Source organism: Paroedura picta, chromosome 1, assembly GCF_049243985.1.
Source record: "Paroedura picta isolate Pp20150507F chromosome 1, Ppicta_v3.0, whole genome shotgun sequence".
NCBI lineage: Eukaryota > Metazoa > Chordata > Lepidosauria > Squamata > Gekkonidae > Paroedura > Paroedura picta.
The window spans coordinates 20,061,784-20,083,402 of NC_135369.1; the positions used below are offsets into that span (position 1 = coordinate 20,061,784).

A 21,619-nucleotide genomic window follows, 5' to 3' on the forward strand; every position below is an offset into this window, starting at 1 on the left:
GTTCTCAGCCTCTCCAGTTAAAAGATTTCACACAGCCCAAAATCCTACAGCCAATTGGAGGAGACGATATGGAGCCAGATGTACGAATGGAATGACTTGGTATAAGATAGGTTTAGATTCAAATGAGTAGCCGTGTTGGTCTGAAGTAGCACAGTAAAATCAGAGTCCAGTAGCACCTTTAAGACCAACAAAGATTTATTCCCTGTCATGTAAGAAGATCACAGTCTGACGAAGAGTGCTTGCACTCAAAAGCTCACGCCTTGAATAAATCTTTGTTGGTCTTAAAGGTGCTACTGGACTCTGATTTTATTGTGATAGGTTCAGATGTTATTGAGGAGAGTTCACGGTTCAGTGGCAGAGCATGAGGTTTGCATGCAGGTGGTTCCTGGTTCACTCCATGTCCTCATCATTTGAAAGGGTGGGGGAAGACACTCTGTCTGGCAGGGTGGAGAATCATTACTTCCCCTGCTTTGTCATTTCCCCTAGTCTCTGGCAGTAGCCCTGAAGAAAGCTGCTCTTTTCTCATTCTGAAACCCCCTCCGGCTAATACTTGCAGCCTGTCTTAATGGGGCCTTGTGCTTCCTGAAATCATGTATGTGCAGTGCTTTAAACTCTCAAAATGTGTGATGAAAACCTCACATATCCTCACATTTTGGGTAGATTTCTCTGACCAATCAATCCTCCCTCCCTGGCGTTGTCATTTCCCGTGAGATAGATAGTAATAATTTTTAAAAATAATTTAAAAGAATAGATTTCAGCACAATTTATTTACAAAACAAGTTCTCCATATATTTATATATATATAAATGTACACATACTGGCGGATTTCCATTCCCACACAGGTGTGTTCACGCTTTCGGGATGGCTTGTATTCAGAGGAATTGTTTTTTTTTATTATACAAAGTTTCAATTACACATATATGGCAAATCCAGCTAGAATTTAGTTAGAACTGATTGACACATGGAGGAGGCAAAAACCGCTGACAGGGAGAGATGAAGCACAGCCCTTACAACTGCAGCTCTGAATGATCAGTTACATATAAACCCCTGCCTCTGTGCAAACACAAAATAAAGAAAGGCCTCTTCCCATCCCAAAGCCGACTGTGTTTTAAAATAATGCATGCATTTTGTTTCCATTTGTTTATTTCCCACTGTTCTCTGTAGTTGGGACTTAGTGGCTTAGAACATCGTTCTCCCCCCTCTGTAGTCTAACAACAGTCCTGTGAGGCAGGCCAGGCTCAGTCTGCGATGGAGCCAAGGTCTCCCTTCAAGCTTCCATGGTAGAAGTGGTGATTCAAACTCAGAAGAAGAGTTGGTTCTTATATGCCGCTTTTCTCTACCAGGAGTCTCAAAACAGCTTACAGTCGCCTTCCCATTCCTCTCCCCACAACAGACACCCTGTGACGGAGGTGAGGCTGAGAGAGCCCTGATATTACTGCTCAAAAAGAATAGCTTTATCAGTTTTGTGGGCAGCCCAAGGTCACCCAGCTGGCTGCTTGTGGAGGAGCGGGAAATCAAACCCGGCTTGCCGGATTAGAAGTCAGTGCTAACCACTACACCCAGCTGGCTCTATGGTCTCCCAGGATTCTAGTATGATACTATTCTATGCACCATGTTGGTAAATGGCCGCCAGGGTTATGTTTTATATGTTTAAATGATTGCCAGAAAAGATCCACTTAACTTAGTGTGTTGTACTTCCAGATCAATCTGATCAGCCTAAAGGAGTAAACCTCCCCTTGCTGGGACTTGTTCCGGTCATAGCTAAATCCCATCCTGATGCAAACTAATTTTTGTTGGATCATGCCAGCTGTTACCTGTAGAGAACTACAGCTTGATAAGATCTGGAAGACCAGCTGGAGAGGTGGGGAGATAAAAATATTTAGCACTACAGAGACAGGGTGAATTTTTCGTGGTCCTTGGTGACACCAATGGCTTAGTTCTCCAAGACACCATTTGGTCTCTCCATTTTGATAGGGATGGCCAGATCCAAGTTTCATAAGCTACCAACCACTTGCAGAGACTGGAGTCAGACGGCGGCTCTCGACCGCAAACTTTCCCGCATTTGAGTGGGAATGTGCATGTACACTTCCCAGCTGATGTTCCCCCTACCCCCTGTCCCATTCAGAGGTTCAGGCAGCATGCGCGCTTCCCTTCCGTGGATGGAGAAGCTGACATGGCATTGGAGTTTTCTGCAGAGAGTGCAACTGTGTTGTCCAGCGGGCTTTTCTGCTTCTGCTTCTGCACTTTGTTGAAAATGTCTAGGAAGCATGGGAAAAGGCATTACTACTTTCCAGTTCATAGTCCTCACCTTGACCCAAAAGATTAGGATAAGCAGCATTACTATAAACCCTACTTCTGCAGACCACCAGTTTTGTAATTCGTTTCTCTTTTGAGTGGCTATATGGTCCTACTTTCTTGTCCCAATTCTGGAGACGTTATCCAGTTCCTTTCTAAGACATTAGCTAGGCTGGCTTCTAGAGTTGCCCAGTCCCTCCTGGAAACTGGTGGGGGAATGGGGGGCTTTCTAGCAAAGGAAGGGAGGCCCTGACTACATGGCAATGTCATTTCCAGCATGCACTTCCTGTGATGTCATAATGCTGGGATGTCCTGGCAACGCTCTGGCATTTGGGCAAGAACTCTGGTAAAAAGAACTTCTACCATAGAGTTTTTGCCCAAATACCAGAGCACCATCGGATAGCATGGAGGTGGTGACATCATTTCTGGCACACACAGGAAGTAACATAATTACAGTGCTGCCGACATAAACTAGGCCTCCTTCTTGCTCCTAGGAAGTCCACACACAGGCCAGCTGACTTGACAGTGAGGGGTGGGTCTAGAGACAACTGCCCCAGTAAGGGCTAGCAACCCTAGTTGCCAAAAACTGGGGGGGGGGGGGAGGAGAGGGTTGAATCCACCTAATTTTATTCAGGACACTTTGAGGTGGAGGGGGCAGGCGATAAACAAAAAAGGCAGATTTTTTGGAATGGAGGGGGGCGGAGGATGGTGACGAGGAAAGGGGCATTCCCAAACAACTCAAAATGGTAGGCATGGGGAAAAACCCGATAGCACACATTTTTGCATTTGGCAGCCTCAATCAGACCCCATTAGTTCCCTCTTTAAAAATGAAAAATGGTTTTCTGGGGATACGTTTGCTGTGGGGCAAGTGAGGGTGCAAAGAGAAAAATTGAATTGCAGAAACAGACAAAAAACCTCAACCCTTTACAGAATGCAAATCTGAACGATATCCCGAGTGCAGACAAAGTCTCTGTGTCATGCAATGGCCAAAAACCCAACTGCCATCAGGAGCTCCAAAGGCAGGGGTGAGGCCTCAGTGGCTATAATGCCATGGAGTCCACCCTGCACAGTAGACAGTTTCTCCAGGAAAACTCATCTCTGCAGTCTGAAGGTCAGTTGTAATTCCAGGAGATCTCCAGGCCTCACCTGGAGCTTGGCATCTCTAGTACTGTTTGTTCTCCTCTGAATGGGAACATGAACCCAACCAGCCCAGTTTGGCAGCGCCCCCAGCCCACTTACCTTTCAAAACAGTTTCAAATGCCATTTCCACATTTGTAGAATCCAGCGCTGATGTTTCCACAAAGAGCAGCCCATTGTTTTCTGTAACGGGAATGAACAGAGAAATACTTCCTGATCTCTGCAGACAGCCCCAAAGTCTCCAGTATGTCTGATGCAGGCCGGGCCATGGGCGTATGACCTGACTCGCAGTCTGACTATGTCAGGGGAACGTGATGGACAACATTTATATCCCACCTTTCTGCCCATACAAAGGCATGATAAAAAGTGTATTATAAAACCTATTAAAACCAGCCCTTTGCTCAAACATATGCAATTAAATAAATCTTTAAAGGAGTTTTTAAAAAATCACCATGATTAGGAAACAGTTAAAATGCATTTTGTTTAGAACACTTGGTGCTGTGTGAGGGGGAGATGGTTTCTCCTTTTTTCCTCCCACTCTTGCTTTTGCCAGTGGAAATGGAAGCTAGGAAATCTTTTTTGCCCCATTTCTCAGGCTTGGCATATTGTTCCTGGAGCACATGGAGCGAAAGAAAAGGGGCAGACAGCCCCCTACTCTGCTGTTTCTACGGGTGAAAGCGGGGTGGGAGGGAAAACAGGAGCGCTTTCTCTTCCCTCACAACACTGGGGGAATGAGAGCTGTTTAAAGTGAGTTTCCCCAATGTACATTTGACTGGGAGTCCAGTTACATGTAGTGTGACAAAACATGTGTCAAGCATCTATGGTGTTTCGCTCCTGAGATTTTCAAAAGGACTTTAAGGGAAGGAAGCAGCCATAAAGACTTGTTAGGGACACACAACAGTTGAAGGAGCTTTCCTGAGAAGACCTGCCCCAGACATTAAAACCCATCAGGTTCATGTTATGGGCTTTTGACCTTGGCTTCAGTCCCTCTACGGCAGTTCCCCCCGTCACCACCAGAGGGCTCTACAAGTGGCCATTGACATATTGTTATAGTGTTAAAGCAGTCTCTCCTAGTTGACTGAACAACATAGCTGCCCTCTGAATTTATCTTCCTAATTCTTGGTCATCTCTGTGAGGCACCCTGCCTCCTACAAACACATGGAAATGTGGAACTGCTCGTCCTGTTCTTTACCCCTCCTACTGGTTTGCTCACCAATCTCCCCCAGGTTTGCCACACCCAATATTCTAACCATGGCTGGTTCATTTTGCAGATCTGTCTGTCTTCGCATAAAGAAGAGCCTTTTACAGGGTGGCCAAACTGTGCATCTCCAGATGTCCATGGACTATAATTCCCATGAGCCCCTGCCAGCAGGGGCTCATGGGAGCTGTAGTCCATGGACATCTGGAGAGCCACAGTCCGGCCACCCCTATGCAGGATCCAGAAGGCTCATGAGGGAGTGAATTGCTCCACCCCTGTAAGTGCCTACTCCCCCCATACACACACACACAGCTCTGCTTCAATCAGCTCTTCCTGCGGCTAACCTCTGCAACCACGGCATTTGGGTTGCTATGGTTACCTAGCTTGTTTCCTGAATTCCATGTAGTTGTTGTTTCTGTATGTGGTTGATGTCTACGTGTGCATAGGAAGAAAAGATGGAAATCTTGACAACTTCCTTGTGAAAACTGCTAAAGATACATACCCAAACCTACACATGGAAAGACCCGAGGGAACAACCCTTAAGAGAGTCACTCTCTGAAACACAGAATTTCCTGAAGGCCTGGCTCTTACCTGCATACATTTTGGCCTCCTCCGTTGGAACCTCTCGAGCTTCAGCCAGGTCTGTCTTGTTGCCGACCAACATCACAACTATGGTGGCTTCAGCGTGGTCGTAGAGCTCCTTCAGCCAGCGGTCCACCACATCGTACGACTGATGCTTGGTGATGTCAAAAACCAAGAGGGCCCCCACAGCTCCCCTGTAGTAACTGAGAAGACAGACATGGAGGATTAAGGATTAAGAGGACAGGATTAAGAGAACGGAGAACTACAGCCGATCTCCAGAATACAGAGATCAGTCCCCATGAGAACCTGGCTGCTTTCTATGCTGAACCCTATGGCATTATGCACTGCTGACTTCCTCCTGCCACGGATTTCACCCCTGGGATCCAGCCCCAAACATCTAGAAATTTCCCAACCCATTGTTGGCAACCTGGCTTCCCAGATGAGGCGGCAGACTGCATCAGTGGACTGCCTGCCTGCTTCGACACCGAGGCTGCCTGTTCAGCATGAATTGCAATGACTGTCTGCAACCCCGTGGAAGAAGCCCGTCTCCAAAGTAACCAGCAGAACAAGTCGATCAGTTAGAGATTCCGGCAGTGTGTTCACAAAAATCTCCTGTCCCTTTAATAGGGGTTGACCATATGGAAATAAGCTATTCAAGCTTTTCATGGCAGGGAGGTGAATAACATCCTTTAAAAAGGCAGGACATTTTTTTTTCCTCTCCAGGCTGTTGGCCATCCTGTAGTCAGAAGGTCAAAGAGAGGATGAGAGAATCTCTGTGTTTGGGGGTATGGTATGGATTCAGTGATTCTCCTTTGGAACAGAATCTTGCAGCAGCTGCTCAGATTATCCAGAAGAGCTTTTTCATATCACCTCCTGCCTGGTCCTTTCAGCTGGAGGTGCCAAGGATTGAACTCGGGACCTTTTGTATGCCAAGCAGAGGTTTTCGCACTGAGCCACAGTCTCTCCCTATGACAGACTGCCACGATTTCAACACACATAGAAAAATGTCCTACCACAGGGTCAACACCATTCATCCCATACTGCAAGCAGAAAGGCCAATGACTTGCCAAAGGTCACCTAGTAAGTTTGTGGCAATGGCACATTTTATTTGTTGGTTGGTTGCGTGTAGTCTACCTTTCTCCCTGGGACCCAAGGCAGATTACACGGAGTGAGTCAATACTCCCAACAAGATGGGACACTTAATAGCCAGTGAAATAGGATTTGGGTAGTAGAACCAATCAGAAATCTAAAAGCAGAAGTGAAGCCGAGTGTTAACAGGATACGTTAAATGATGCAATATTACACAACCCACTGCAAACTATACGCAGTAGTACAGACCAAAGTCCAAAATAATTTATCCAAGTTACTTTATTATGCCTTTTGCAAAGCTCTACCCTGTCCCTTGTGTAGAAAAGTTCAGAACCTAAAGGTTGAGCTAAAAAAAAAGTTAAAAATCCAAATATTTATTATTATTATTATTATTATTATTACATGCACATAATAAAAATCAAAAACACTGATAAAATCTTCGTTATATGTACTGTGCGGTGTGTACTGTATACAGAACACACAGAACATGTAAGGAACAAAACCCAGGTGCCTTTCAAGCCCTAAGGCAGACTTTCTCAACTTTTTTACCATTGAGTATCTCCTGAAACATCGCAATGGTGAAGAATATGGCTGGGAAGCATAGCTAAGTACATACCCACCTGGGGCCCATGCCCTTCCCACCCGCCCTAGGCCCGTCATTTGCTACTTTGGGAGAGGGGCAGGTGGGTCAACATGACCATATGTGATCATATCACCACATGTTTAACAAATCAAAGAATCTATACAAAATTAACTAATTCCCACCCATTTGGGAAACCCTTCCAGGGCCATCAAGAAACCTCAGGGTTTCATGAAACCCTGGTTGAGAAAGCCTGCCCTAAGAGGTCTTCCTCAGCAGTCAAAGAAGAAGAGATCTTCTGCTTAACGCATGCAGAGTCAGGTAGCACTGGGAGTGGTGGCTTTTGATCAATATTTACAATGTGGGCTCCATATTGGACATTCTTATAATCAATACATATCAATTGGAGCTTTATTTTCTAGATTGTTTTACCACCTAGCAAGATTATGTATCTTTATACTGTACATGTGCATTTAAACTTATTTGACCACTAAGGACAACGCCTCAGGGGGCTAATCACGTCTGGATTTTGTTCCTTATCTGTTCTGTGTGTTACTGTTGATGCTGTACTTGATGGGCACAGTATATACACAACTCACATTTTATATGCACGTAATTAAAATAATTAAAATAATAAATAAAAAATTTAAAAAAAAATAAAAAAATAAAAAATAAAGTAATTAAAGTAATTAAAATAATAAAGAGCCTCTTGTGGCGCAGAGTGGTAAGGCAGCCGCCTGAAAGCTTTGCCCATGAGGTTGGGAGTTCGATCCCAGCAGCCGGCTCAAGGTTGACTCAGCCTTCCATCCTTCCGAGGTCGGTAAAATGAGTACCCAGCTTGCTGCTGGGGGGTAAAACGGTAATGACTGGGGAAGGCACTGGCAAACCACCCCGTATTGAGTCTGCCATGAAAACGCTAGAGGGCGTCACCCCAAGGGTCAGACATGACTCGGTGCTTGCACAGGGGATACCTTTACCTTTACCTTTAATTAAAATAAACTATAATAAACTAAAAAAAATTGCAATTCAACTTTTGGTTCTGAACTTGTCCAGTTGGGTTTTTATTTCAACCCTCTGAAATAAATTCAGTTTGCAGTTTGTGGAAAGCCAGACAATTCGTGGTTTACGGCTGAATTTCTCCCTGCAGCTCCCAGAACACTGCATTATGTTTAGGCTTACGCAGAGGTGATGGCGCGGTAACGCTCCAGCCCGGCCGTGTCCCAGATTTGTGCTCTCACCAGGGCGTCTCCCACCATTATGGTGCGAGTGGAAAACTCAACTCCAATGGTGGTCCGACTGTCGTGACTGAATTCGTTGCGAGTGAAACGGGAAAGGAGATTGGTCTTCCCGACACCGGACTCTCCGATTAAGACCACTGAAAAAAAGATGCATAATGAGGCTCGTTTTTAAGACTTTCACACATATTAATTTTGAAGGCGGCAAATAATCATAAAACATTTTAAACTATCCAAAACAGTGAACAGTATCAAAATATCCTATATTAATAAAACAATCACAAACTGAATGGACATATGTACCATAATAAAGCTGGACATGGATGGTAGGAGGAGTTAGGACTCATCGCATACCTGATTGGGCCCCAGGGGAGATTCTTGCCCCGGAGCACTGATCAGGCAGGGGATGGCCCACCCCTAACTGCCTCCACCTCTCTTGTTGGCCCTCGGGGAGGGCACTTGCCCTCTCCAGAGGACCAATCAGGTAGTGGTCACGCCTCCCTGACTGCCTCCCCCTCTGCCTTCCAGCCAAATGAAGAGGTGGCAGTTAGGTTAAATTCAAATGAAATACATTTATATCATATAAAGCTGTAGCTTTCTCAACCTTCCTATACCCTCCCAATCCTCTGCATAGCTGTCTTGGGGCTGATTCCAACATTCCAATATAAAACAGAGCAATTAATTCCTAAAATACATTATCACTGGAGTTCATGGGCCCAAATCAAATGCCCAGCAGAAGAGCTCCATTTTGCAGGCCCTGCGGAATGGAGTCAGGGCCCTCAGCTGTCCCTGGAGCTCATTCCAGGAGGTAGGGACCAGGAACAAAAAGGCCCTGGGCCTGGTTGAAGCCAAATGTACCTCTCTGCGGCACACCTATGACCTCTCAGACTGCTGACTGTTCTACTCTCACTTTCTAATCCTCACCTCACAGGGCTGCCAACCTCCAGGCGGGACACAATACAGAGGAAATGCTCAGGAGAGAGGACAGCAACACGAAACCATACTGAGAGTACAAATTCAGGCGTGGTCGTCAATGGTGCATGATATGGTGCAAGAGAGCCAGTTTGGTGTAGTGGTTAGGAGTGCGGACTTCTAATCTGGCATGCCAGGTTCGATTCTGCGCTCCCCCACATGCAGCCAGCTGCATGGCCTTGGGCTCAACACAGCACTGATAAAACCGTTCTGACCGGGCAGTGATATCAGGGCTCTCTCAGCCTCACCCACCCCACAGGGTGTCTGTTGTGGGGAGAGGAATGGGAAGGCGACTGTAAGCCGCTTTGAGCCTCCTTCGGGTAGGGAAAAGCGGCATATAAGAACCAACTCTTCTTCTTCTTCTCCTTCATATTGCCAGAAACATGAACTCCACAATAATAATCATAATAACACAAAAATGAAATCCCATGAAAAGTGAAATATAAATCCCCATTCGTCTCTATGGCTCTGCGTTTAAACTGTAGCACTGAAACCCCGCATCAAATCCATGTTTGGCTCTGTGGCTTGACAGAAACCTTGGGTAATTCAGCCTATTTTGAAACTCTTATTCACTTAGTCACAGGAGAGCCGAATAGACCTTGTGTTGATTCTGATGGATTTGAGCCTTACACAAGAATACCACTGCATCATGCTCACAAGTCAGACTACAGAGATCCGTTTCCCCAAATACAAGGGCTGCTGGGAGGCCTTATACCCTGCTGAGGTTCCTGCTCTCCACTCCCAACCCCAACAGCCTCCAGATCTTCAGGGATTTCCCCACTTTAAGCGAAGCCTAGCAGTGCCATCCTAAGCAAATCCTCCTAAGTCTGTTGATGCTAGTGCAAGGGAGGTAGAGACAGCAATACAGATGGTTTTAAAAGGGATTAAACAGACTCATGGAGGAGACGTAGCTGCTAGCCACGATGGCTTAAAGGAACCTCCACAGGCAGAGGCAGTAAACCTCAAAGCTAGGAAGCAACCTCAGGGGATGAACTGGACCTTTGTTGGCCCTCCAGGGTAATTAGCTGACCTGCTGTGTGCAAAAGTATCATGGTCTGATCCAGCACGGCTCTTCTCATGGGTGTGACTGTGGGATCGCCCTGTGAGCTTTGTGTGAAGACATGCATGTCCCTATTTCTATTTCTGGAAAGCTGCCCGGTTTCTAGAGGCAGTTTGGTGTAGTGGTTAAGAGTGCGGACTTCTAATCTGGCATGACGCGTTCGATTCTGCACTCCCCCACATGCAGCCAGCTGGGTGACCTTGGGCTCGCCATGGCACTGATAAAGCCGTTCTGACCGAGCAGTGATATCAGGGCTCTCTCAGCCCCACCTACCTCACAGGGTGTCTGTTGTGGGGAGAGGAAAGGGAAGGTGACTGGAAGCCGCTTTGAGACTCCTTCAGGGATAGAAAAGTGGCATATGAGAGCCAGCTCTTCTTCTGAGACTAAAAGAAATAGTCTTTGCACCTTCTGTGATTTGCATGCAACCAAGAACTCTCCCTGCCCCCTGAGGGTTCCTTAGCAGAAGAATCAATTTGGAACCTCCATGTTAAAAAGCAGTCAACCTCCGAATCCCAGTGACAAGAGGAAACATCAGGGGAGGGCCTCCACATCTGTGCCTTGTTGCTGGCCCTCCAGAGGAACTGGCTGGCCACTGTGTGATATGGTGGACTCGGTAGTCCGTTGTTTATTTATTTTATTTGTTTGCTTATTTTATTGTTGGACTTGTATACCGCCGCTCTCAAAGAGACTCAGCAGTTTGTAGTAAAACAGTAAAAACAGAACAACCCCTAAAAATCCCCATAACACATTAAAAGATAACAATACAGCAGAGTTCTAACTCCCTACCCCGTATCCAGATTGCAGTCAAAGAGCTCTTTCTTGAAGATCAAGGGTCCTGATCTAAGCAACACTAGAGGATCCCCTGATAGTAACTCCAGCAGGGCTGATCCAGCAGGGCTCTTCTGATGTTCTTAGGGAAAGGGAGTCCCTGCAGCTAGAAAGCCAGGGAACAAATGCTTTGGAGGAGAGCAACCTACCTATCTGGTTATTCTAAGGTTCCTCACTGTCTCTCCTTTGAAGGCTTCAAGAATCAAGGAGTCTGTCTCATCCTACTCTTTTTTTAAAATAATGATAATATCTTAGAGCCAGTTTGGTGTAGTGGTTAGGAGTGCCGACTTCTAATCTGGCATGCTGGGTTCGATTCTGCGCTCCCCCACATGCAACCAGCTGGGTGACCTTGGGCTCGCCACGGCACTGATAAAACTGCTCTGACTGGGCAGTGATATCAGCGCTCTCTTAGCCTCACCCACCTCACAGGGTGTCTGTTGTGGGGAGAGGAAAGGGAAGGCGACTGTAAGCCGCTTTGAGCCTCCTTCGGGTAGGGAAAAGCGGCATATAAGAACCAACTCTTCTTCTTCTTCTTCTTCTTTATTGGCATACAGCCAGGATAAAACACAGACAACTGAACTGGATGCTATTCTACCTAGACCAGACTGGGATGTCCTTAGCGGCCAAGGGCTTTCCAGAGAAGTGGCTCAGAGGAAACTTTCCTGGTAAGTTAAAGGGCCAGGTTGCCTCTGTGACCCTCCCTTTCCTCCCTTTTAACTGTCACTGACCTCATTTCCTGTCTCTTCTCTGGCCTTGCATTTCCCCCATGCCTACAGCCAGGACCACAAGAGTGACAGCTCTTCCTTCCCCATTGCCAAGTTCTCCTAATCCATTCTTTTATAGCAGTGATTTCACGCCCCAAAGTCTTCACAGCCTTCACATGGGCACATTTCCCCCCACAATTCCTGTGAAAAGGAAGAAACACAGCAGTCTATAGTTCACCAAAAAGGAACTGATGTCCTCTGGCAAACAGCTCAAAAAGGCAAATCTTGGCTGCATGTGTTGGGCTGCCCTTGAAGGTTGTCAGGAAGCAGCCTTCTAGCAACAACACAAAAAAATACGTATTTTTTGAGGTCCATCTATATTTGATCCCCAAAATAATGGTATTTCTCAATTTCCTGGAATCCCAATATCAGCATAGTATTGGGATTCATAAAATATTTGGGAAAGCTGAATAGTTTTGGCACCCTGTGCCTTTAAAGGGACCGGTGTCCCTTTAAATGCCCGCCAAACAGCTGATTCTGCAGAGCAGTGGTTCTCAACTATGCTAAAGCCACGACCCTTCAATACAGTTCCTTGTGTTGCAGTAACCCCCAACCCTGAAATTATGCAAGTGTTCTTTCACAGAAATTAAACCGAAACTGACCAATGGCATGAAGATCCATGATTGTATATAAATTGGTTTTTTTCTGGGGTTTCTCAGTTCAGTTCTGCTTCTTGTTCCACCATGCCCATCTCTCTCTGTCCCGCTACTCCAGACAGACGAACGCTCTATTTCGATCTACCCCGCAAGGCAGTTGTGTGGATGGCACCTCCCTGACCAAGCTGCTTGCCTTGCCATGACCCCTGTGAAAGGGTCGTTCGACCCCCCCAAAGGGTTCCCGACCCCCAGGTTGAGATCCACTGCTGCAGAGGGAAGCTTTTCTGCTATCGTCTGAGTTGTGCAGGGAGCCCCGTTCAAACTGCCCCCACCCCCGGCCAGACAAACACTGACTCCGCAAAGAGAAGCCGCTCCCCTAAGCCGCTCCCCAAACCCTCCTTCCTGCAGAGCCCACGCTTGGTAGCATCTTTCACTTCCCTCCCTTTGGAAGGGGGGGGGGGAGGGAAAAGGACCATGTAAATTGAAGAGCCCATCAGCACACTGTTAAGTTTAAATGGCCAGCAGCCATTTCAGAGTATAGCTGCCGAATGTGCCTGAATAAAAGCTGGGCAAAAAACAGCTTTTATTTGGGCCAGCTATATCAGTAGTTGAAGCAACTTAGAGAATTTACATCTGGCTTAAAAATACTGAACCTATACCAATAAGGTCCCCCCCCCCCCCCCCGGTTCAAGTTAACCAAATGCACACACCTAGCTCCAACTTCGTCATTGAATTACTAGGCCTGAGCAACATTTATATAGGAACGGAGAGCATAGTGCTACAGGCAGGGGTGCTACAAACCCAGATAGGGCCTGGAGATATTCTGTTGTTACCACTGATCTCCAAATGAAAGAGATCAATTCACCTGGATAAAATGGCTGCTTTGGAGGATGGACTCTTTGTTTGTTTGTTTGTTTGTTTATGTCAGGGGTAGTCAAACTGCGGCTCTCCAGATGTCCATGGACTACAATTCCCAGAAGCCCCTGCCAGCATTCACTGGCAGGGGCTTCTGGGAATTGTAGTCCATGGACATCTGGAGGGCCGCAGTTTGACTACCCATGGTTTATGTTAACCTCCCTGAGCCTTCTGGGAGGGTGGTATATATATTCATTAAACAAACAAACAAACAAACAAACTATCCAGAATCAAAATACAGGATGATCCTGACAGGCTAGAAAACTGGGCTAAAATGAATTTCAATAGTGATAAATGTAAAATTCTTCATTTAAGTAGGAAAAATCAAATGCATCATTGTAGGATGGGTGAGGCTTGTCTTGGCAGTAGCATCTGGGGGTCTTAGTACACTAGACCCTGAACATGAGTCAGCAGTGTGACTCGGTGGCTAAAAAGGCAAACAGGATTTGGGGCTGTATTAAAAGAAGTATAGTGTCCAGATCACGTGAGGTGATGTTACCACTTTACACCGTTCTGGTCAGTTCTCTCTTGGAGTACTGTGTTCAGTTATGGGCACTACAGAGTTTTGGTCCTCCAGAGAAGGGTTATGAAGATGGTGAGGGGTTTAGAGACCAAGTTGTATAAGGAAAGGTTGAGGGAGCTTGGTCCATTTAGCCTGGAGAGAAGACAACAAAGAGGTGATATGATAACCATCTTTAAATACTTGAAGGGCTGTCATATAGAGTTGTTTTCTGTTGCCTTAGAGGGTCAGACCAGAACCAATAGGTTGAAATTAATTCAAAAGAACTTTTGGTTAAACATCCGGAAGAAGTTCCTGACAGAGTGGTTCCTCGGTGGAACAGGCTTCTTCGGGAAGTGGTGGGTTCTTCTTTTTTGGAAGTTTTTAAGCAGAGGCTAGAGAGTCATCTGACAGAAATGTTTATTATATTATATGAACTTAGGCAGATTGTGAGTGGGTGGGCAGGAAGGGATGTGCTAGCATTTGTCTCCTGTGGTCCTTCCTTGCATACCCAGGGAATTACTAATCACCACTGTGGGAAGGTAGGTGAATTTCCACCAGGCCAGGCTGGATTCTGGAGATTTTTGGTGCGGGGAACACATGGGCATGAAATTAGGGTCACTGTGGGTGGGCAGGTAGTTGTGAGTTCCTGCATTGGGCAGGAAGTGGACTAGATGACCCTGAAGACTCCTTCCAACTTTTATGATTCTACTACACTACACTACAGAAGATCACCCTCAAAAATCAACATTGCCAAGTCATTCTGGTCTCACTTAGCAGAAGGGCTGTGGGAAGGCATCCCAGGGGTGGTGATTGGGGAAGGACATCAGCAAGATATAACCATAGACTCCACCCTCCAAAAGCCACTGTTTTCCCCAGGGGAACGGATCTTGGCTGTTTGAAGGTCAGATGTAATAGTGGGATATCTCCAGGAGCCACCTAGAGGTTGGCGACCCTGCTTTGCACACTGCTAGCAACTAGATAGGGAGAAAGCTGGCTTAACCAGTTGAGAAACGGCTTGTTTACTTATCTCTCTTCCTCCCTCCCAGCCAAATGAACACTTTGCCATTTCCTTGTCTGTTGTTTCCATCTTTTTGTACAGCCTGACCTCCAGTCCCAACTTGCCAGCCAGGAACCACACGGAGCTCTTCCTCCTCTTTTCTGCATGCGCTACTCAGGGACGTGCTGCGTAACCACGAACATTCCCAGGGGCAGGTAGATGCCCTTTTCACCTGAACCTCTGCTACCCATGGTAGCTGTTTTGCTCCCAGATATGTTCTTTCTCCAGCACTCGCAATATTTCGGGAGGGGCCCAGCTTGGCACTTTGACACACTGGAATTTCCAAGTGGAATGTCAAACCCTGCTTGGATGACTGCTAATCCTTATCAGGAAGATCAGCACTGGGAGAGTGCGGCATGTGAAAGGCTGGCTGAATGAAACTGTCAAGTTTCTAGCTCTCTGCCAACTCTCACTTCAACGGCACGCTAGGCTAAAGAACAGGCATGGTACTGGGAAAGTGGCTTGCTTCGAATCCAGAACAAATGCTGCTGGGAAATGTTGTCATGTCACTGCTGGTATATGGCAGCCCTGCAGGATTGTCAAGGCAAGAGACAAAGAGGGGCTTTGCCATCGCCTGCCTGGACTTTCCTGGCAGTCTCACATCCAAATACTAACCGGGACTAGCTTTGGTGAGCTGCTGAGCTCAGATGCGATTGGTCTAGCCTGGGCCATCTGGGCCCAGAAAAAAACAACTCTGGCCTTAATTGGGGATTGGCTAACGAGTACAGCTTGATCAGCACGACTCTTGAAAGACCTGCGTTCAGATCTCTCCAGAATGGCTTCAATGGCAGTTTGCAGTCAAATCTCTCTCTCTCAGGCTACATAATGGGAAGAAAGAGTCACACAAGAGTGCCGATAAGAACATGCTGATTTTCCCAAGAGATGACAAATTTCAGATCATTATAGAAATATGTCCCCATGAGCAGCTTTTACAATTATGACAAAGCAGGATTGAGAAATGGAGGAATGCCTGGTCTTGGGTCATGCCCTCAGCTATCAGATGGCAGAGGGAATGACTCTTCTTAGATAACACCAGTGCCTTACAGCAGAAGAAGTGTTCTATCCCAGGAAAGAGAGAAAAGGGAATACATCCTTTAAGACAGTACCTGTCACTCTAATTTTTTTTTACATTTTCCTATTCAAAATAGGGAGGGATGATCTCCCCAGTAAATCATAAGCATTTTTAAGTTGACCAAAAGCGTTATATTTATTAATCTAGCTGATCATTCTCAGAAAGAAGAAGAGTTGGTTTTTACACCCCACTTTTCACTACCCGAAGAAGTCTCAAAGCAGCTTCCGATCGCCTTCCCTTCCTTGTTAACCTTGTTCTGACATCGGTTAGTTAATTATTATGATCCATCAATTAAAACCCTTTTAAACAACTCAAACTTGCCATCAGTCGAACAGCAGAATTTTTCAAGCATGAACACTGTTTTAATATAAGAAAGTAAGAAAGCCACGGGTGTCTGGCAATATCTTAGAAGAGGCATTTTCCTCCAATGGGACGAATGCCTCTTCTGAGGTGATCGCCTTAGTGAAACATACACATCTCCTCTAGAAGATAGGAAGCCTTTTCTCTTCAGCAGAACCAGACAATTCTTATGTAAGTTTATGCTCAATTGACAGCTTCTTAAAACTCACAATGCCAAGAATCTTTTGAGATCCTCAGGAACACATATAATGCTAGTACTATTGGGTCTGAGAGGCACACCTTTCAAAGATCACCGAGGATGCCTCCGGACCCAAAACTGACACTCACCCTTAAAAACAAAGTTATAATCCTCCTCCGAAGTGCCCATGGTCCCCTGCCTCGTTGGGCCGGCTGCCCCTGAGGAATCCTTCCTCGGTTCCTTTCCTTAGCTGCCAAGCGTCAGTCCGACAAACCAGGAAGGAAGAAGGAGTGGGGGGGGGGGGGGAGGAGGAAACAGCAGTCAGAATTTCTTTTCCCCTTGCAGAGCTGCAAAAAACCACTAAAGCCAGTAGGCAGGAAGCTCAAGAACCTGGGACTGAGAGGAAAAGGAGCAAAGTTTATCTGCTCAAAGGCAAAGCGGTTGTTTGGAATGAGGGTGGATGGACTGGGCGGGGGAGGCGATGCCAACAAAGTGGCAGGAAAGACAGAGAGAGAAAAACGACGCACTGGTAGGGCAGGTTAAAGGTGCAGCGCTCCCTGACTCAGTGAGGTGTATCTTTCTGCTGCCGCACTGGTTGGACGAGTAAGGGCTGGACCCAGCCCCTCCTCGCAGCTCACCTGGGAGCGTCACCTGAACCGGCTCCGATCCTCGCCCACTCCACCTGGGGCTGGCGGGGAGGAGGACAGAGGCAGGTGGACTGCCAAGCCACCAGGTGCTGGGGGCTGCTCAGGGTTCAGTGCAGACACTTTGTCTCTGTTTAATGCCATTTCCTGGTCCTTGTCAAAACAGTGTGACTTGTTTGTTCTCTTTGCCTCAGGAGAGCCGGCATGGTTTGGTGGTTAAGAGCAGAGGCTTCTAATCTGGAGAGCCAAGTTTGGTTCCCGGCTCCTCCACATGCAGCCAGACCTTGGGCTCGTCACAGTCCTGATAGAGCTGTTCTCACAGAGGAGATCTGTCAGAGTTCTCTCCGCCCTACCTACCTCACAGGGTGTCCGTTGTGGGGAGAGGAAGGGAAGGTGATTGTAAGCCTCTTTGAGACTCCTTTGGGTAGTGAAAAGCAGGGTATAAAAACCAACTCATCCTCATTCATTTATTTTTATATAAGCTGCTATTTCCCTAATCAGCTCAGGGTGGGCAATGTTTCAATACAGAATTACATATATAAAAACTTTTATCCGTTTAAAATTTTGAAATCCTAATCTCGTAAGAGACAACACGCTGTGCGTGACCGGTGTCCATCTGTCCATGCACACATCCTATTTCACACTCAGGTCACCACAATCGCTACAAATCGCCCCTGCTAACATGTACAGTCACACAAAGAACACCCCTCCACCCCACTAGCGCCCATTGTATTCCTAGATGCAATGGGCTTTGCCCCTAGCCTGCTCCACTTAATATATCTGGTAAGGTCTTGGAGGAGGAGCATGTCTCATGGCTTAACTGCCACTCAGTGCTTAAGACCCACTCAGGCCGGCTGTCCCGCCCCTGAGTGCCTCGTCCTCCAATCGGATTGCCTGTCTGTCCAGTGTCCTGCCAATCGCCTTCTGTCCCCCACCCCTGACCACCCCCTCCTCCTTCCACTTCCCTCTGAGGCTTGGAGGCTGCAGATCCCTGCCCAGGCAGCAGCCTTTTCAGGTCCCAGGAGGAGGGAGAAGCCATCCGCAGAGTTTTTCCACCCCACCCCACCCCACCCCTAATCTAGCGCCTGTTGTATTCCTGAATGCAACGGGCTTGGCCTGTAGTTAAAAATAATTTCTGAGGGGATCAGACAGGGTTGGATGGATTTTGTTGGGCGGATGGGTTCCCCAACAGGGAGGCCAGCATCTGTTTGGTCTCATGTTTTAAATTACTTTGTTTTTTAATGTTAGCTGCCCAGAGACTGTACCAAAGAGGAGTGGCCAATAAATCAAATCAATCAATCAATCTCCTGGTCTCAACCATATTTTATGTTTTAGCAAGTGTTGGCATCTCCCCCAGTTTTCCTCCCTCTGCAAGATCTACAGAGGGGGGGGGATTGGGCAAAGGCACTCTGCAGATCACTGCAATTGCTGGGGGAAATATTTTAAAGGCTGTGGTGTTGCCAATCTCCAGGTGGGGATCGGTTTCCCTGAAGAAAATGGCCTCTCTAGGAGGTGGCCTTTTTGCCATTTTATTATTATTATTATTATTATTATTATTATTATTATTATTATTTAATTTATATCCTGCCTCCCCCCGGAGGCTCGATGCAGGTCACATAAAATCCCACATAATATCTCACTTAAGGGCCTTCTCTCCCCAAACTCTGCCATCCCCAGGCCTCCACCCCTCAAATCTCAAGGGGGGGCATCATCTGGCCATGGAATTGGAGTCCCTGTGGGTGGGCAGGTCCTTGTGAATCCCCTACATTCAGCAGAGTGTGGACTAGATCAGTGGTCCCCCAACCCCCAATCCGGGGACCGGGACCAGTCCGTGGATCAATTGGTACCAGGCCGCAGCTCCTCCTCGTCCTCCTCCCTGCCTTGGAGGCCGCCCTGCCTCTCTGCCGCCAGCTCACCTTTGGTGCTCTCCAGCGGCTGCCATGGCTGGGGCTCCCCCTTGGCGTGGCACTGCACAGCTGCTGCTGGCAGCACCTCCCAGCGGGCAGTGGGAAGTCAGGAGCACCAGCGGGAAAGCAAGCGGAGCAGGGGCTCAGGCGGCAGCAGCAACGTCCCCTGGCAAAAGACTACCCCCCCAGGACTCAGTAAAATTGTCAAGTGTTGACCGGTCCCCGGTGATAAAAAGGTTGGGGACCACTGGACTAGATGACCCTGGAAATTCCAACTCTGGCTGTAATAATGTGAGATCTCCAGGCCTCACCTGGAGGTTGGCAACTCTTGTTCAAGAATTTTCACATGTTCCTAGCTGTCTTGGTACACCACACATAGAATAATAGAGTTGGAAGGGACCTCTTGGGTCATCTAGTCCAGCCCCCTGCACTATGCAGGACACTAACAATGCTATCACTCATCCACTATAACCTACGACCCCCTTGAACCTTCACAACCTCTCCGTCAGATGGCTATCCAGCCTCTGTTTAAAAATCTCCAAAGATGGAGAACCCACCACCTCCCGAGGAAGCCTGTTCCGAGAAACCGCTCTGATTATCAGGAACTTCTTCCGGATATTTAGACAGAGTTTCTTTTGAATTAATTTCATCCCATCGGTTCTGGTCCATCCCTCCGGAGCAAGAGAGAACAATTCTGCTCCATTCTCAATATGGCAGCCTTTTAAATACTTGAAGAGGGTTATCAGATCCCCTCTCTCCAGGCTAAACACGCCTCCTCTCCAGGCTAAACAGACCAAGCTCCCCCAACCTTTCTTCATACTTCTTGGCCTCCAAACCCCTCACCATCTTTGTTGCCCTCCTCTGGACACGTTCCAGTTTGTCAACATCCCTCTTCAACTGTGAAGCCATGTCAAAGCCCCCAGACTCAATTTTTAATGTCTATAGTTCATTCCAGAGAGGCAGCTTTTTCAGTTTGCAGCAGGGATGTAATAACTGTCATTAAAGAGCTACTGGACTTCTAGCAGAATTTGTTCCAGCACACACTTCCATGAATTAGAGCTCTTGACATCAGATGCACAAAGTGTCCATCCATTAGGCAGATTTATATGAAAAGCCGCAGACAGTGGTGGTGGCGGGAACAGGTTAGCGTGCAAAATCCATGTGGTGTGAATGAGGACCACACCTAACTGTTAAGAGACAGACAATGTAGGATTAACACTCTAAGAGCAGAGTGAAGCATAATTGGCAGATCCAAGTTGAAAATTACAGAGGCTCAGTTGAACTAATTAACATATGTAATGGGTGGAATATGCTAAGAAATTAGGACGTAAGTAAGAAATACCAGTTCATTATTAATACCTGGAGGAGTGACAGTGTTGAACTTCTTGATGAGCGCTAATAAAGCAATTTCCTGTTGGGCTCTCCCTTTGATGTTTTTTCTTAGGAGAATAATGTATTTCAGAAAAGCAATATCGTACCCTAGAATGCAATGGATATTACAAGTTTTAATGCTGTATTTGTGTCAATTTTTTTTTCTAGTTCAAAGATCCCAAAGAGCAATTATTGGAGAAGGCCCTGGAAAACTACTCTGCCAGCCAGAGACAAGAATCCTGAGCTATTCCAGAAGGGAAGCTGGTTGCAACTGGAGCTCTGTCGTGGCACCTGATTTCTTGTAGAATAATAAATGGCTATTTATTAACCATCTAGTCAATCAGTCTAGACTAGACTTCTATTTAGAGCGCTTCTATCATGTTCAGCCTGCAATTGTAGGCAGGAAACATCCATGGGCCCAGAATCTCAGCGCTTGAGGACATTATGCCCTTCATACCCTCCGGAACAACTCTGACAGAGGAGGTGGTTGAGGTGGTCCTGGATAAATGGAATAACAAAACGGAAGCCGGGGGCAAACTGTCTGACATCACCTTCTACAGACCAGTCTTCAGGCCCCACTGAGAACATAACATCTACAGCTTGGGGTAACGGTTAAGAGCTGTAGCCCCTAATCTGGAGAACCATGTTTGATTCCCTGCCCCTCCACCACCACCAAGACTGGGTGACCTTAGGCCAGTCACAGTTCTCTCTCAGAGCTCTCACAGGGTGTCTGTTGTGGGGAGTGGAATGGCAGGCGATTGTGAGCTGCTTTGAGGCACTTTCAGGTAGTGAAAAAGATAAAGGTATCCCCTGTGCAAGCACCGAGTCATGTCTGACCCTTGGGGTGACGCCCTCTAGCATTTTCATGGCAGACTCAATACGGGGTGGTTTGCCAGTGCCTTCCCCAGTCATGACTGTTCTACCCCCAGCAAGTTGGGTACTTATTTTACCGACCTCTAAAGCAGTGGTCCCCAACCTGCGGCCCGCGGCCCGGCACCGGTCTTGGCGCCTGGCCGCGGCTTCTTCTTCCCTCCTCCGCCCGAAGCAAGAAGCTCGCCAGGCGAGAAGCTCGCCGTCGAAGTGGCCGATTAGCTTGTGGCCCGGCAAGCTTCTTGTTTTGGGAGGGGGGGGAAGAGAAGCTTGGCGGCCGCTTTGGCGGCCGATTTGCTGGCAGCCCGGAGGGGCCGGGAGGCAAAGCCGTGGCCGTCGGCATGGCGGCGGCGCAAACGCGCATGCGCAGCAGTTCGCGCACGCGCATTTGCGCTGGGGCTGCCGCG

At 47.3% G+C, this 21,619-nt stretch overlaps 1 protein-coding gene across 1 annotated transcript; it reads right to left on the reverse strand.

Moving 5' to 3' along the window:
- Window positions 1-748: 748 nt before the first annotated feature.
- On the reverse strand, window positions 749-16,949 carry RAB25 (RAB25, member RAS oncogene family). Its single transcript, XM_077325311.1, has 5 exons — window positions 16,570-16,949; window positions 8,061-8,256; window positions 5,222-5,415; window positions 3,535-3,615; window positions 749-2,258 (listed from the first exon to the last, which is right to left on the reverse strand). Exons 1-5 carry the CDS (start codon window positions 16,607-16,609, stop codon window positions 2,122-2,124), a joined length of 648 nt encoding a protein of 215 aa, XP_077181426.1. The 5' UTR covers window positions 16,610-16,949; the 3' UTR covers window positions 749-2,121.
- Window positions 16,950-21,619: the final 4,670 nt, after the last annotated feature.